We start from the raw sequence: 18960 nt of genomic DNA on the forward strand, positions 1-18960 counted from the left end.
TGTACAACTTTGCCACCTAAGCTGCAACTGAAACTGCCACATTTGCCTCTGAAAATGAAGAAAGCCAAAGAAAGTGATGCAGAATTTGGAAAGCTAATGTATCTAAGGTGTGTAGATTATTGTTAATAATTTACTATATTACTTCGTTTTCTTCCTTAAATGAGGGGTGACTTATTCTTCATTATAGCCATGTGTTAGCGGCAATCCCCCTCCCCCTGAAGTTTTATTTTGCAACTTCTATCACATGCACTACACTATGACTGTCTCCGTAATCTGAGACAGTAATGAAAATAGTTTCCAAAGAGCTCCGGAAGGAGTGACGTCGATCCCAAGGGACACCTGTGACCGCTTACGAAGTCAATCGGGCCGAATTTTGACATAGCAGGGAGGAAAACAGCATTTTCCAAAGACCTCCGAGTTCCCTTAACGGGACGAGCAATAAAATCATTAACGGCAGCTCTTGTGTTGCGTCTCTTCGTTTTTGACAGGAAGTAGGAAAAATGAGGATTAGTAAGACAAGTCTTGCTTTGGCATTCATGCTGTGGAAAATTTAAGAGCAGTGTTTCAAACTGTAAGCAAAATTTACTGAAGAAGAATTTTGCAATAAAATTTTCAGTAAAATACAGAATCATTTGCCGGGGTCACGTGGACGTTTGCGAGGGCCAGTGCCGCCCCTTCCCTAACAACATCCCTGTACACACTCAACACAAAGAAATTAAAACAGTCTTATATTTATTTATCCGGAAATAATAACAAATCATTATAATAAATTTCATCAGAAATAACATTTGCAATATCTTAGAATCTTTTCTCTTACAAGGATACACAAAACTAACAACAATTTGCAATTCTGTCAATAAATTGACGACACCTCATATTTGCAGATGTTACATGTACACAGAGATCATAAATAATATTTTATACTACTGCTAAAAATAACTTATCTTGTACTTGATGTACAAGAGCCATAACTTATGTTTTATGTGATAAGTGCATTTGAAATTATTTAGTACATAAGTATTTCATATTTCTAGAAAAGTAACACACAGTAAATACTTACTGAAGATAACTGTAAACTTATTCTTATCATAAATTGTTGCATATAATCAATATTCACTTCTCATTTTTTGATTTAAAAAACTATATAACTATATTTGTACATTGAAGTAAACGGGCACTAAACATGCACCATTGAGGAATACCCCTTTCCAAAAGTAGGCATGTTTATATTTAAAATGTAAATAATATAGCATAACAGACTAAGGACGATACAAACTTCCTTATTCAAAATGCCACGAGGTTCATGCTGCATTTGTGTTATGAATTTTAATTGTAAGGTCATTACGTAGCACAAGACGTTGAGTTCTTAAATGGTCTCCAATAGCTATAGCTACACTATAAGGCAATTAGTGGGTGTGTTACATTTGATTACTGGAATTTTTCACAGAGTGAAGACAAGCCCACGTTCATAAAATGAAACAAACTGAATTGATGTCACATACGACAGATTAGACTGAATTCTAGAAAAGGTAGAAATGCGTTACAGGAATAATGGCAGCTCACGAAAGAGCCATAATGTGTTCTGGTGATGAAGAAAAATGTCACAACTTGATTTTCATCATGATATTAGGTTATGTTAATATTAGCTTCTAAAATCAAAAAAGAAGTTTAAATTTTTGTTACATCACTTTTCTGCATTTTTAAGCTAAATTGCAACCATCGGGATGAATGATGATTAAAAAAAATGTGAGGAAGGTATGCAATGCACAGAAATGTCCATAACCAACCTGGGATATGTACCCAATCATTGGCAGACAAGTCATGAGATTATCACGGTTTCAAGCCACAATATTTAATTTAGGAATATTTAGGGCTGATATGAAATTTTGGCCAATACCGATAAAGTACTGATTTAAAATTTACCGATACCAATTACTAGAGGCACATATTTTTGGTAAATAAAAAAGCAAAATTTTGGTTTAAAAACAGAGTCAATTTCGGGTTCAAAAGTGGTAAAGAAAATGAAATTTCGCTGTTATAGCGGTGAAAAAGCAGCATATAAAATGACATTTTGGTTTTAAAAATGTGAATATAATCCGAAATTTGTTTTAAAAACTGCACTATTACACAAAATAAACATATCCCTTCTAATACCACATTCAATCATTACCAGAATATTAAGTTTATTCCTGTATAAAGGGGTCCATTTTTGCTTCTCAAATATTTGCAGCAAAATTAATCCATTTTCCTGCATAACTCGCAGGATATTTCTGACTTCGGAAAGTGTCACGTCGGTATATAAACGGTAAATTTCGTGTTTAAGAGTCAATTCCGCATTTTGCAGTTCATTTCGCATCATTTCGTGACAAAACAGGGTAGGAAAATGAACCTCACACCTTTCAGAAACATGACAAATTAGCATTACAATGTGATATTTCACATGCCTCTACCAATAACTGATCTCATATAAAATTCCAAATTGTCCCTGAAGAACCTGAATGAATCTCCTTAATAAATGTGTGTTTCCAGGTTAGAGTTGTGAATGGAAAATATCCATAAAAATAATAATAAAATGGCAGAATTTTGTACTAAATTATAAGAAATTTATAGATATATCAAATCAGTAAAATAATCTGTAATTTTACCGATAAACCGACATGGCTATATCCGCCAATAGCCAATCTTATCATCACTGATGTCACTTCCCTCTACACCAACATCATTAATTCCCATGAACTCTGCTCCATGGAATCCTATCATAACAGTAAACCTGAACCCCACAATACAAGCACAAATTTCCTGGCCAATGTCACCTGCAACATTACCTCAAGTTCCGTGGCACAAACCTGGGCACAAGAATGGCCCCATCCTCTGCAAACATCAATCAAGAATATATGGATACCTATTTCATTAAATCAATACTGTGGTTCCACTTCTTCGATGACATTTTCATGCTCTGGACACAAAGAGGAGCCCTCCTACCAACTTTTCTGGACCAACTCAATTATTTCAGTTGCATCTATTTCACTGGGTTCCACTCTAGCAATGAAATCATCTTCATAGATGTGGATGTGCATATCGAAGGAGGTAATTGAAAATGTACATCCAGGTCAACCCCCACCCCCCAACCTACACAGACATGGCCCACGTTCCAGAGAGAGCAAAATGTATTTTAGAGAAAATAATACAACGTTACAGTTATTTTGTACGTTAGTACAAGACTAATATCAAGTTATGGCACTTTTCTGTACCAGAATGCATTGTGGGTGTTATGTAAACTGTCACAACACAAATTTCAGCTCACATTTCCACTTTACCACAATTTGCTGTGCTCATAAAATGAAATTTAGATGCTTACACTGCAAAGATGAGCAATAGAACGTACGTACTATGGGCTTTTCTTTCTTCCGTCAGTGAATGCTTTCAGTCACAGAGTCCAACATCAATGTATCATAGTCAAACATTTTTAAAATAGCTCACCATGGACACTGCAACACTGTCTGCCATGTAATAACAACACCATTACTAACATGTGGTTCCTAAATACGGAGAAACGTACTCACTTTTATCCACGAAGCTCTTTTTTTCTTTTTCAATTAATTTCAGTGGCCACTGCCACGAAAATGTACAGCAAGTTCCAACAAGGATGGTGGCAGTGGCCACTGAAATTAATCGAAAAAGAAAAAAAACAGCTTCATGCATAAAAGTGAGTACTAGTTTTTCCGTATTTATATACTACCGCATCTCTCTCTTCCCAATTATGATGTGGTTCTTGTGTATAACCTAGTGTTACATGATCATGACTGACAAATTAGAACAATTTGATGGTTGGAAAGGATAGTGAAACACAAAATTCCATCTTATATTAAGATGTACACAATACCAGAACAAGATGAGGTAGCAGCCGATCCATATGTTTTTGGGGCCTTGTATAACTTCAGTGTTTAACGACAAAATGTGATGGAAATGAAGGTCATATGACTTTCAAGCTGTGTGTGTGTTTTGAACAGCAGTTTGAAATGTCAGATGGGCAAGAATGAGATGTACTAATGCAAAAATTAACAATATACTCAGACTGAAGAGATAACTAGATAAAAAATCATACAGATTCCTGTCAACAGATGTTTAAGCTATTATGCAAATATGCAGTTTTACCATGCCAGTTTTACAACTGGACCAAGAAGAGAAAGGAGAAAACAAATGACTGTCCACTTTAGTTTAAGAGTTTGACGGAGATTTCATCATCTTGGTACAGCTGTACCAGCCCTGCTCAGTGATGTTCTCCCAGTGGTATGTTTTTCATCAATATTTTGATTTCTTCTCTGAGGTTTTCACCGAGGAAGTGTGAGAATTGTAGAATACGAGTATCTGAAATAAATAAGCAGATAAGCTTATTTTGACATTCATTCTGTGTTTTGAATGATTTAAAACATGCCAACATGGAACACAGGAACATGTTGCAGAGAGAAAGGAGTAGCAGTTATGGCATGGACATGTTTTATTTTTGATGCTGGCTTACTTAATTTTTATGTAAATTTGTCAGTGTATTCACCGGATACTTGTCAAGTGCTTCATGTTACAGAAAATGAGTATTTTTTGAGGAAAAGTTGATAATTGAAGTGGAAAGAAAACTGGGATTATACAACACAACACTTGAGTAATACGGGGAACAGAACAAAGTGAAATTGTGGAAAGACATGCTGTACAAAGTATCTGGGAAGAGTTTGAAGCAAAGGAGAATGAAGAAAAAAATGATAAGCATGATGACTGCATAAAATTAATGTTTTTGATCCGGAAGGAATTCATTTGAATTTTCTTTCTGGACTGACACATTTGGAACCGAGTTGGTCAGTTTGGACTGCCCCTGGTTACTGCTGGAATTGGAGGAGGAGGATCTATTTTGAGGGACCCAAAGAACAAACTCCTGGTTACGGTATGTGAAGTTATATGACTGTCATTATCTTCTTCAAATGCTGCTTGTGTGCATGGCATTGTAAACTTAAGTGTATTGGCCATTTTCAATCACTGGGAAAAGTGGCTTTAAAAATACTCGTTTGCCCCTTCACCTAAAAGGCATCATGTAGTATAAAATTTGTACACTTTAAACACACTTATTCTCAATTCATTATTGGGAAATTTCTTCTGTTATTGGAAGGAAAAAAAATGCAATTTTGTGCACTTCAGATTACCTGGACCCTGATTATATAAGAAACAAAACTACTGCTGGTTGTTAGGATCAGCTCTTGAACAGAAGAAAAACAAGAAAGAAAAACAAATGAGGGTCACCAAGGGAGGTGCAGGTTACCTGACAACTTTACAAACTCAACCACAATAACATATTTCATATTTAGGACGAATTGGCTGGAACTTCCATGAGAATTTCTATATCACTGTCATCGTTCACCTCCCGCGAACTTTCACTGGCTGCTATCACGTCACACAGCGAAGGGTCTGAATTAACTTCGACGACAACTTGCTCCTCGTGTGATGCGGTCATCACCTCACCTGAAATGGAGTTACCGTCCGCACAGTTCGTGATGATGAGAGTCTGGGGGTACGACGGGGTAACGAAAGTCAAATTTTTTACACCCTGCAAGGCTTCTCCGGGAAGGGTTATCACTTGCGGACCGACAGAAAATGGCGAGATGGTGGAAGGGGTGTTTGCGGTCGTGCGAACGATGCTCATCGGGTTCGGTACCGCTCCGGACAATACTGATTTGTTTACTTTACTGGTGCTACCTCCGTTCGACTGTGCGGGAACCACTACACTCTTAAGGCATCTTAATTGAGCCTGACCTGAGGGACGTATGCCTGTTAGGGTCTTAGTCATGCCGTTCTGTTGCAGCATGATTTTATTCTTTGGCGTCTGCAACATGACTACTTGATTGTTTGCTTTTATTGTCTTTCCATTATCTACAGCTATGGGAGTGACCTGTGGGACACTGGACGAACCTAGAGAGAATGTGGGTAACGTCACGTTTATCACTTGCGGTTCTGTGTTGATATTTCTAGCTGTTGTACATACAGGTTCTACTCGTAATGGCACAGTGTTTCCTGATGAGGCCACTCTGATTGAGATACCTGCAAGTAAACAGATATCAACTGTGTATGCATGAGGGTTGATAAAAAATGTATTTAGGCTACATTGTTTTGCAATCTGATCGATATATTTACACAGAAAATCTTTTCTTAGCTCCGTGAAAGGTTGAGGCACAAGTACAAAGTTTATTGCTAGGTACCTTTCTTTTAACCTTGCAATATCACCAAAAAAGTTCCAATGCTTCAAAGACACAATGTAAGTATAGCACACTCTGTGGCAAAAAGAATCGCCCCCAAGTAATGAAGTGTAATTTTTTTTCTTTGAAGCAGTATTTCTTCATTTGTGGATTTATTTCAACAATGTAATATTTACAACAGTTAGTCCGTGATATTTTAAAGTACATACTATGTTGATGAAGAAGGGAGTTTTTACATTTTCCTACATTTTTGCACATTATTATTATTATTATATTATTATTGTCACCCAAATTACATTAATTCTTTGTTATTATATTTTCTATTGCAAATGTAGAACACATTACATTTTCAAGAAATAACTAAACAATAGCGGAAGGCCATAGCTTAACAATGTTATCAACTAACTGCTTTCTTTGTTGATTTCTTCATTATTACCTTCATTGTTAGAGTAAATAATCAGAAAATATTAAAATTACGTACAATATGTACAATTATCAAAATAATTACAAAAAAATAAAACATACTGCTTGCACGAAAATATTAGATTTTATCACTAGGGGGCGATTCTTTTTTGAGGCAGAGTGTACAATGTTCTAAGCATTGCGTAGAGCATATTTCAATCATGCAATTAAAATAATTCTGTGTGCAACAAAGTGCATGCAAACATCACGAGGACAATTCTGATATATTTGTATGCCCATGTACTCTATCGATAATGCAGAAATTACTAGAGTTATAGAGACAAAACAGACATGCAAAAATAAGAGCACATGTTCACCTGTGTATGTAAACACTTAACATCACATTAACCCTTCAAAAGGACTGTCAGCCAATATACGTGACACACACTGTCATTAACCTTTCAATGCCTAAGGAACTGCTAAAATTACAACCCAGTGGTGTGGTGTAATGTTCTTGAAACTGTAGGTAATCCTGGTAATAGCCTCTATTATTGACCAGTGGCTGCTCAGCAAATTCAACTACCGTGAACGGTTAAAAAATAATAGGGATAGGCTGATATGAAATTTTGGCAGATACCGATAACCAATATTCTATTGATCCGATATAAAATTCCAAATGGTTCACTGACCTCGTTAATAATTGTATGTTACCAGATAAACCGAACTTCTGTAATGGAAAAGAAGATGTATATTTAGAGATTTACTTAAAAAAAAGTATGGGATAGATTGATTGATTTTCTTTACTTTCGTACTTTGCTTCTTGTGCCACTTTTGGCTAATTTGCGAAGATGGGGACGAGTGATGATATGATGAAATTGATGAATGGACACTCACAAACATCCATCTCCAGGCCATGATTTGAACCGGGGACCCCTGGTGTTGTAGTGCAATGTGCTAACCACTCCGCCACAGGGGCCGGCTAGAGATTATATGTTTTTATATCCATAAACATTGTAACAAAATGGAACAATTTTGCATTAAAACTTTAAGATATTTATAGATATATCGGATCAGTAAAATAATTGGTATTTTACCGGTAAACTGATACTCTGATATGCCTATACCGGCTAATACCGATAGAGTACCGATTAATCTGTCCCATCCCTAAAAATAATACACAAAAACCAACATGAGAGGTACAATACTAGTATAGATTACACAATTTTACCTAAAAATAAAGAAATACACTGCAAAACCGTCGCATGTATCATTTTACGATTAGCTGACTTTGATTCACATACAGAGAATGACAAGTGTTGCACAGTCTCTGTTTGATGATTCACTACAGTCACTTTCATAAATAACTTCACTCTCTTACCACAAACTATAAAACAGTAAATATATTGAAACCACTTGAACCACTTTCACTAAACAATTTTACCATCACATCCTTCACACAAATACAGTCATTTTCAGTTGATAAAAACGTTACAGCAAAAGAGGACATCACCAAAATATTGCACATGATGCTAAAAGCTCGGAGAGTAATCATTTTCCATTTACTTACATGGAGGAAGGTTATAGTCGCATACTGCAGCATGACAGTGGCTAGCAGAAAGTAATAACTGCTATCGTATCTGCTTACACATTACTTACCACAGCATATGTTTGCATATTGAATAATTAGGCCCACAACAAGCTAGCCATACTGATTATCATTTCAATACATTATGTAGTTCTTGTAATACAAATGTTGGAAGCCTAGGAGGGTATTTATAAATTACCCTGTATTTCCTGCTACAATCATAAAATTTAGAGGACAGAAACATTACAGTTTCATCAGTCTATTAATTTGTCTGATGGGGATAATGGCTGAAACATGAAAATATTCACCAATTATGTTTTACATATCAGGTCCATAAAATCCAACACATTACACATATTGTTAAAATACTTATAAAGCCAACATTTCACCAGCTTCCTGCTGGCAGTAGAAAGGTCAAAACAAGAGAATAAAACAGGTGCAGAAGTATAAGAACACTGGCTATCGGGCCAAAGCATGCCTGTGAAATATTAGCTTTCTAACTACATGCATGCAATGCTATGTTAGATTTTACAGGCCAGTTCTGCACAGGTTAGGAGTACGAAGTAATAGCTTAACACTACATAACAATCTGGATCAGCATATAAATTTTCTCTACTGAGTCATTAACAATTACTAAATACTGAAAAAAATCTATAGAAATGAAGAAAATATTTGGTGTTCTGAAATAATTGTAAAATGCTGCTATATTACAATGTGGATTATACCTATTGGTTAGTTTGTTCAAACATAACAACCAATGAACTATCAATATGTCAGGTTCTAAATAATTCCTGAGAATCATGTCACTGTAAATGCAACACTTTCTAAAATCTTTTTCAGCCTTAAAAAAATAACTGTCCAAAAGGATTATTGTTAAACTGTGAGATGTTGCCTTTGCTTGTTCTGAAGCATCCTAAGATACCTGAGAATAAATTTCACTACCTAATTGTGGTTATGGGAAGAAATCATATACACTTCATTGTGAAAGCTTTGGAAAATGGTATGAGCTAATGTTATATAATTATTACACTTACCTTCTTGCATAGCCCGAGTGACAGAACAGTCCTTGTGAGCTAGAAGAAGGGTCTTCAGCTGCGTTAGCTCCAACCTCAGTGAACCAACCTCTTTCTGCAGCATCGTATTTGAAGCTTGAAGATCATTGGATCGCTTCTCCAGATTGTAAATCCATTTTTTCCTTTTCTCTCTGCATCGATAGGCCGCAGCCCTGAAGGATAAACATTAATTATAGCAATAGTTAAAATAATTATCGATGGCAATACAAAACTACAAACGTTTGGTGCGGTGAATTAAAATTACATACTGAACACTACTAATTAGTGAAAAATGATAAATAGTTTTACAAAAACCATAAAATAAAAATAATTCTTTGAGCAACAAAAAATTTGGGAATTAAGTCAATTGTGAGATATATATTATTTGTGAGGCTGAAACATATTATGTTCCCACATAGATTTTTATGTTGACTCAGTGAAAAGACAACTCAACCATGCGTACACCTACCTATTTCTTTCAAGAAATTTCTGCCTCTTCTCCTCACCCTCTACCTCATCAGAAGATGACAGACGTCGCCGTTGGGCAGATGTTACATTCTGCAAGAAAAACCTTCGTCAGTATTGAAAACACACATATTCTACTTACCAAAAATACCATTAACAAAGCAGATATTGTTGTTGAGCAACAATAATACGACTCTGAAGGACTATACTTTAACATTAATAGAAAAGGTATGCATATACGAGGGTTATTTTTTGAGTAAGGTTGGTTTTGGAATAAAAACAAAGTAAGAAAATGTTTTTCAAGAAACTATTTCTTTTCTGAATTTACATACACTTCTCTATTTTTCTACATAATTTCCTTGCTGGTTGAAACATTTATCGTAACAAACTACGAGTTTTTGGATACCCTCCTCATAGAACTATGCCGCCTGTGATGATAGCTAGTTACTCACGGTCGTTTTCACTTCTTCATCAGTGTCTAAACACTTGCCGCCCAGGAAAAGATCTTCAGATGGCGGAAGAGGTATTCGCTAGGTGCAAGGTCTGTTTGTGAATACCATTTGAAATTGGTCGTGAGCGTGGGAACGAGTGCATGTGCAAGCTCCCAGCATTCCTTGCACAGCATCATGGCAACTGTGTTTTGGAACATGCAGGGTGTTTTGTTGGTGCACTTTTTGCAGCAAGGAACAACAATTAACTCAGCTTCCGTGAGTAACTGGCTATCATCACAGTGGCAGTTCTATGAGGAGGGTATCCAAAAACTCGTAGTTTGTTACGATAAATGTTTAAACCGGGAAGGAAATTAGGTAGAAAAATAGAGAAGTGTATGTAAATTCAGAAAATAAATGGTTTCTTGAAAAACATTTACTTACTTTGTTTTTATTGCAAAATGGACCTTACTTAAAAAATAACCCTAGTAAATTTTACAAATACTGGTAATGGATTAAATATAAAATTACATGTATTTAGTGCAAAACTTGAATGACAGTTTATATTTGTCAAAGTGCACGAGAAGAATAAAATACTGAGTTAGCAATAAAAACACCCAGAGTACCTACAATTTTGTAAAAACAATCCCTGACTTTTCCTGGTTTTCCAAATGAAATCATTAGGGCAATTAGTGAACATGAACTATATTTTAGCTAAACATGCACACTTAGAATCACATTTAACAAGTTTTAGAACATTAACTTCAGATGTAAAGGTAATAATGTGAAGAGAAACTGAATTGACTGTTGGTAGGGGGGGAAGCAAATATTTATGAAGATGTGAGTTTGTATGTAATAATTGAAATGAATCGACTAGTGATTAACACTACAATTTTTTTTATAAATATTCATAACAATTCTAGTGCAAGTAATACATAATTATAGAAAATGTTCTTAATACGTGGGTTAGAATTTTAATATTGGCAACACACAAGCAGAATAACAGTAAAACATAAAACGGTTATTTCTCTTATGCATGTTAGTTTGATATTTAGTTGAAATGGGCAGTTATGAAATTTTGGCCGATACCAATAAAATTAACCGATACTGATAATTAGGGACATTGAATTTTCACGATGCGCGAAATCGCGAAATGTGAAAAAAAGATGCAATTTTTAACGTTCTGCACCTAACTACACCCCCAATGATGAAATATGCACGACTTTTATTCGCGAAGTAATGCGAAATGTGTGCTTTTCCACGAAATGAATGCTTTTTCGCGAAATAACCGTGAAATATCATCAAATTAAGTAGAAAACACGCAAAAACCGGCAATTGAGGTTGTGCGCGCAAACTGTCGATTTGTAACGAAACGTTTGCCTATAGTTTCCTACCACTTGCAGCTGAAGAATGTTTTATCTTCGGTCACATCACGAAGACACTGCAAATTGGGATTTCCCATGCACATAATCTCAGTCCAAAAACTTCGTTCCCTGTCAAGCTGCATTCTTTTCTTCCCCAAAATGTCTACTCAACTTCCAGTTTCATTGAACTTGCTAGCTGTAGCAGCGATAAGATTAGTCTGTTCCCACACATCAAGGAAAACAATGGTGTCATTTGTGTTCAGTCATGAATGAATTTTGGTTGGCCGCGGTGGTTCAGTCGGTAACGCGTCTGACTACCATGCTAAAGGTCCCGGGTTCGATCCCCGGCCGGTTCAAATCCGGGAACTTTTCTAACGATGGAAGCGGCCCCGGCGCCCACCCAGCGTCGAATAACATGGGTACCTGGTAGAAACCCTGGGGGGTAAAGGCGGTCAGGGGCGTGATGCTGATCACATCATCCCCACTCACGACCGGATCAAGAAAGTGTGGGGCGTTACCCCCACACCCCCTATACGCCTTCATGGCGTGGTGCTAAGCACAGGGGAGCACTTTACTTTCATGAATGAATTTTGTTTATCATCATGTGATTTTCAACATGTGTTTGTGTATGTGCAGTAATGATTATTTTATTTGTTGGACAGCAAGGATATCCTTTAAATACATACAATGAATAAATCAATTGAGATATGCAATTTAGGAATGAAGTAATTTTGTGATGATGTTTTCTTTTTGGTTGGACAGCTAAGTACTTGTGTATGTCTACAGTATATAAAAATGAAGTAGTTTATCAATTTATAGCTCTTTTGTATGTTGTTTCCTCTCATAATGAAAAGTGTGTGCCAATTTTTTTTTCCCACCGCTGGTATATACCGCTGATCTAACGTTTTATTTACCGCTCTCCTCAGTTTTTATTTACTATAAATTTGTCTCCCTACTGATAATTATCAATCATATTATATAATTATAATTATCAATTATAATTGATATTCTACCGATCCAATATAAAAATCCAAATGGTCATTGAAGAAGCTGAATGGTTCATTGACCTCCTTAATAAATATGTGTTTCAAGGTGACTGAAGTGAAAAAGAAATTGCAACAAACATTATATTATATTATATATTAAATTATAACAAAATGGCAGAATTTTGCACAAAATAATAAGATATTTATAGATGTATTGAATTGGTAAAATAATCGGTAATTTTACCAATAAACTGACGCACCGAAATGGCTATATCGGCCGATACCAATTAACCTTTAGCCGACTGATGGTCGATATTTCAATCAGCACAATTAATGTTCTATTCTCGAGAACTACCGTATTTACACATGTATAATGCGCACCCTGGTTCTTGATGGAGAAAAGTGACTAAAATTTTATCTCGTGTATAATGCACGGTATAATCCAGGTTCAAGAAATAGCTTTCTTAGTTGTAGGTCGTAAAGCTGTTGCTATGCCAATCAAGACATCATATCTATTCAATGAGTGACCTGTTGTTATGTGAACCAAGAGGAGAATATCCTCTTGTGTAAACAGTAAATCACCAACCAAAGCCACCTCCCACCTCTCCCTCCACTGTGTTTAGCAACCCAAAGCTTTCACTCTTTAACAATTATATTTATTATGTACATAATAGTAGAAAGGGAGATCAAAATTACATTATGGATTTAAAATGTTCTGGAAGATATTTTCTGTTATTATTCACTGGCTTAATAATGATTCTAAATTGAAGCAGGAGTGTAAGATAAAAATGGCAGGTGTCATTGCAGACTTCTGGGGAGTGTGTATTACTACACAAAACAGTAACAGGATGGATAAAAACTTTCAATGAGTGATATCAAAATTTGACAGATTAGTCTTGCCAGATAATACCAGCGCAAGCGAGGGACATCCAAGTGCTGTTTCTTTCTTACTGGACATGTATTCGTGCTGTGCAGTTTGTGAGTTAGCATATCTGTCAGGACTGTCACAATGCCCCTTGCGACTTTGAATTTTTATCTTACATCCTTGCTCAAATTTATGAACATCATTAGACCCGGTGGGCAGTGACAGCCATATTCTTCTTATTACTATGCTGCGTGTAGTGCAGAGATTGTGTCCATTCACCCACAAGCGTGCCAGGTATCACACTAGCACATGGTTTAAGTGGAATAAGCCTCTTTTGTTTCATTGCGATTCTACAGATATGTTGCCGCAACTTGTGATGGCGATTTTGTCATTGTTGTCATCTTGATCACCCTGATGTTAACTGTGTTCCATTGACACTAAGGGGAAAATCTACATGCACATGTTTAAAGGATTAAAGTCAGCTATAGAACAAGGGTAATATTATTTTGTCAATTTGCAACGATAAACACACTATTCACTGGTCCAATGATAGAAAAGTTTCACGAAACCACTGATCAAACGGGTTTTTGGCATATCATACCGATGCTTTACCACTGTGCTACCAAACCAACCTCTGGCCTACACACATCTACTACAACTTACAAGTTTTTATGCCCAATCTAATTATACTACAATACATCATTACTATTGGACACAATTGGACATGTGTGCACTATCTACTGTAATAGGCATTTTGTTCGTTTAAATTGTTGTATTAAGTCTGCTTTATGCAGAGATAGGGACTGGACTACAGTTTAAAGCAGGATCTGATCCACTGTGCCTCGTGCCTCCACCGGATATCCCAGGACCCCTTGATACAAGGCGACAACGTTACCACTACGTTATTGGGAAGGCCATAAGAATTTTCAAAATAATTAACCCTCAAATGCTGACACATGGCATTACTGTTCATCTGTGAGTGCCATGTTTAATGTAATACACCGACTGTCCTTATCATGTTTCAGAGGATTAACCCAAAACAATATCAATCCAATATTTGAGTGAATAGCACTATTGCTTTAATAAAAAGACAGTTGTAATATACAAGCAATATGTTAAAAATAAGACAAATCTCCAAAAGATGGATATCTGAACTTAAAATAACACATGCATACTTTTCGGTATCAAAATCACTAATTTTTAGTCACAAACAAAACAGAGGAAAACATTTCACACAATATTTTCATTCGTCGAAGAATTCAACATACGTACCTTCACAGGAGGTGCTGATGTATTCTTTGCAGCTGCTACTGAGGCATTCTTTGTTAAAGACTGTTTCAGCTTCTAAATAAAGCAAATAAAATAGTCATTTAGTTATGTATTAAGTACAATATAACTATAAACAATAACTGTGAAAAGTTAGTGGAAATTACAGTGCGCACGATCTCTTAGTTACAGAATCTATTTTTGGTTTCAACAAAATTATCACTAAAAATGGTCCAATGTTTAAAATTTGAATAAGTCACCATTTTTTCCACTAGCATTTCGATTAATAATTTCAATTTTTCCCAGTATAAAAAGTTAGTTTTGATTAACTAACTTAGTTTTAATAACTGTATATTATTTTGCATCCATAAAAAGTGGTTATGCAAACCTTTAAGAACCTAGATATATCAAGAAGAAAACTTACCAACTTAACAAATGTCATGTTCCCTGCAGAGGTTGACACCGTTTCAGTCTTATTTGCGTTTCTATCCTGCTCCTGTACTTGACTAGACATCACAACAGCTTGGACTGTTGGTTGAGCACTTGGAGGGTTCTGAACAGACATCATGCTTCCCGCGTCGGCCAGAGCGTCCAGGGTAAAAGAAGAGAGATGCATAACCTTCCCATCTGACATGCGTAGAAACAGCTGGGCACCAGCACCAGTCTTAGGGCTCATGAGCTGTTCTGCACCCAATGTGATAGTTTGTGGTACCAAATTGATGTCTTTGGCATTTTGAACTGAACTGAGAAACAAGTGAGAATATTGTTAATCGTTAAAACCACTGCAGAGGCAGAAGACTGAAAGACATGCACATCTGGGAAAATCTGCTTTATATTTAAACTATAAGGAAGGAACCCAACAAGTAGTGTTTAGTAATAAACAGAGTCTGAAAGTTTGGCAAAATGCCCTTTTTCACTGATGTGTTTATTGCTAAGATTTTTCTTGATACACATTTTTTATGTTGTTGCTACTCTTTTAGAAGCCTTTAATGCCTTTTTTCAATTTTCAATGAAATTTTAGAATGTTTTGAAAAAATTGTATACAACTTACAGTATTTTTCTTTTAAGAACATTATTTACTAGCACATTATGGTCCTACCAGACACAATTACGAAGCTGGAAAAAGCAGTGAAACTCCATATAGCATCCATAAAAGTCTTCAAAGAATCGGTACATCAGCTGACTGAAGTGACAGAAGGAATTACTAAAGTGTTTCATCGCATAAACATACATAAAATGTAACGTTGGTCACAGTACTATTTGCATTCTATGGCACGTCTATGGTGCTTGCATCAACTAATGAGGTTACACAAGTAAAATACTGGTAGATTACGAACTGTTTGAATAGCACCCCTTTTACCTTTTTGAAAACTTATTGTGTCAGAAAAATGAATAATTATAAACATTGTAATTGTATTAAAATGAATGCTTGTAATAAACAAATGGGTCATTCCATGTCAAATCGACCAATTTCAGAAATGTTTCCAGGTCATGGTTTTTTGATTTGGATGAAATTTGGTATGAAGGTTCAATGATGTCTGGAAGGCTTGTATTCCAAATATTGGGTTCTTCTGAGAAATAGTTCTGGAGTTATAGCCTGTGGAAGAAGGTGATGTGCAACAGAAAATGTGGTCCAAATATGAGCCTCAGAGCTAACTTCAGGACTCAATAACTTTGGAACTATCGATCACAGCCTAGTGATATTTACACACCAAACAAATCTCTCACCAAGGAACACGTGTATTGCATCAAAATACCCTCAACTTGTTTACGTTAACAAATAAGATGCCTTAAAAAGCCTTACATGTCAAAAAATGCATATTTTGTGTGCCTGCTGTTACAACTGTAATCCAACCAGGAAGGTGGCATTAATTTTTCTAGTAACCCTGATGTGGGCTCAGTATGCACACATTATGTCGTCTCCATATATATCACCCAATCCATATTATATGTGGTTCAATATGCAAGAAATTGAAAAATCACTGGAAAATGGTAGATTTTTGAAATGGTGTAGCACAAAAGGGACAAGAGATATCCAAGCCAAGTTGCATACCCTACATAATTAGACCTTCCTCTAATGTGTGTCAAAATTTGAACGTGTTATTGCAAGGCCCTAGTGCACAGTAAAGGTAGAACCTCAAACATCCAGCGTGTTTTCAATGGGAAGTTTAAAATTGCGCAAGGTTTTAAATGAAGATTTATATCTCCGTAACTACGAATGCTATAATTACAAATTATAGCTTGTTTCTTTCAGTATAGTCCAATTTGCACTAACCAAATAGAAGATGAAAGTTAATCATCTTATTTTTTCTTTACAAAATTTCAATTTTGTCGGGCCTCCACGTAGGCAACGCCATAACGTGAGGGTTCAAAACATTCCTACGTATTGCCTGATGTGTATTTCATTCTCGTAGCGTGCACTTACTGATCACACTTTCGTATAATATTTTCTAACATAAAAGCCATGCTCTTTAACGGGAAATGCAAAATTCCAAAAATTGTTATCTCGGAAACTATGAATCCTAGAGCTAAAACTTATATCTCGTTTTCTTCAGTACACATTAGACAATATGCCCATTGTCGAATAAACTTAATTTTCATTTATCAAGTAGAAGAAGAAGACGAAAGTTAAATAAAACTATATTTTTACGAAATTTAAATTTCATCAGGCCCCCAAGTAGGCAACGCCGGAACGTGATGGTCTAAAAGGGAACCTGCATATTGCCAGATATGTGTTTCATTCTCGTGGCAAGAATTGGGGACTTGCTTCTGATACTTTTGGAGAAAAAACATAACTGTTAATGTAAAAGCAGTAATTTTTTTTCGGGGAAAATTGCACCCACCTCCCCTCCCCCAAATATATTCAGAATCAAATTGAACTTTACTAAATACTAATAGGATGCTTAAGGCTCTTTGTGTAGCACTCAAGACATGTATATCTTAACATTGCGTGAATCGCAGTATGCTCCAAAAGTCGAAAAAACCAAATGTGACATATTTCACATCTCGGCGTTTATGGTTTAAAAACATGTATTGGAATAGATGACCAATTTTTTTGTAACTCATCAAATTCGGCTTGAACCTCGCAAAATATTACTAGAAAGGAAGTACATGATTATTTACAGTTCTTTAGACATACATTAACAGGGTGAATTGACTATCATAGGACACCCTTTCATTTCAGAAAAGGAATGGATAATTAAATATTAGAGTACCACAGGTAAAAAGGTGTGACGGGACCTACCTTCCAAGATAGAACTACAACATAGCAGGCACACAAAATATGCATTTTTTTGACAAGTGAGGCTTTTTTAGGCATATTTTGGGGTATTTTATTTGTTAAGGTAAACAAGTTGAGGGTATTTTGATGAAATACACGTGTTCCTTGGTGAGAGGTTTGTTTGGTGTGTAAATATCACTAGGCTGTGATTGATAGTTCCAAAGTTATTGAGTCCTGAAGTTAGCTCTGAGGCTCATTTCTCATATTTGGATTACATTTTCTGATGCACACCACATTCTTCCACAGACCATAACTCCAGAACTTTTTCTCGGAAGAACCTAATATTTGGAATACAAGCCTTCCAGACATGATTGAACATTCATACCAAATTTCATCCAAATCAAGTAACCATGACCTGGATGCCCTGGTCGATCTGGCGTGGAATGACCCAAATAGCACTAACGACACATATCTTGTCAAAGGTTGTGTAAAATTACCTCAATTAAAGATTACATGATTGTTACCCTCTTTAGATTTTGAAAGTAAAATCTGTCAATATTTTTATGTAACTATTAATGTTGCTGGTACTGATTGTGTCAATAGATTATACATTCTGGTCAGAATGCATGCAGCCTTCTTTGACATATTAGCACAGTGAGAGATCATGTGGAAGCATACAGGAAAATTCAAGTATTGCAAAATTCATTTTGAAGTTAAATGTTGAACTTTTCACAATGATCATTCTACGTGAGTAAAGAAGTTGTTCATTGTTGGATATAAGTAACATAAAATAAACATAGAAATTGGTTGTACACTCATGTTCATAATTAACCATTGCACAGATTACATCACCCATAGTGTGATGTAATAGCTATTTTCTATTTGTGTACTAACTGTAAAATTCTGTTTCAGGAGGTATTTTCATGTGCACACTAGGTATATCGCTTGCTTTTGAGAAAAAACGAGATTGACCATCAGATTTGATTGCATAACCTTCAAGGGGGAAAGGCCAAATTAACAAATAAAGTTTATTTCAATTGGAGAGTTAACAGTTTCCGCAAAGTTCATTAGCTGATAATGTGGTTATTTTG

General features: G+C 35.7%; 1 protein-coding gene across 1 annotated transcript in view; it reads right to left on the reverse strand.

Annotated features, from left to right (window-relative positions):
• Positions 1 to 610: 610 nt before the first annotated feature.
• Positions 611 to 18960, reverse strand: part of Atf-2 (Activating transcription factor-2) — a 36636-nt gene continuing 18286 nt past the window's right edge. The window contains exons 6-10 of the mRNA XM_083143170.1: positions 15074 to 15392; positions 14656 to 14727; positions 9745 to 9833; positions 9258 to 9448; positions 611 to 6081 (exon numbers count right to left, since the gene is read on the reverse strand). Of these exons, the coding sequence (XP_082999296.1) occupies positions 5348 to 6081; positions 9258 to 9448; positions 9745 to 9833; positions 14656 to 14727; positions 15074 to 15392 (1405 nt within the window). The 3' untranslated portion in view covers positions 611 to 5347. The remainder of the gene's footprint in view (positions 6082 to 9257; positions 9449 to 9744; positions 9834 to 14655; positions 14728 to 15073; positions 15393 to 18960) is intronic.

The sequence above is a fragment of the Lepisma saccharinum genome, chromosome 21 (genome assembly GCF_977018435.1).
Source record: "Lepisma saccharinum chromosome 21, izLepSacc3.1, whole genome shotgun sequence".
Classification (NCBI taxonomy): domain Eukaryota; kingdom Metazoa; phylum Arthropoda; class Insecta; order Zygentoma; family Lepismatidae; genus Lepisma; species Lepisma saccharinum.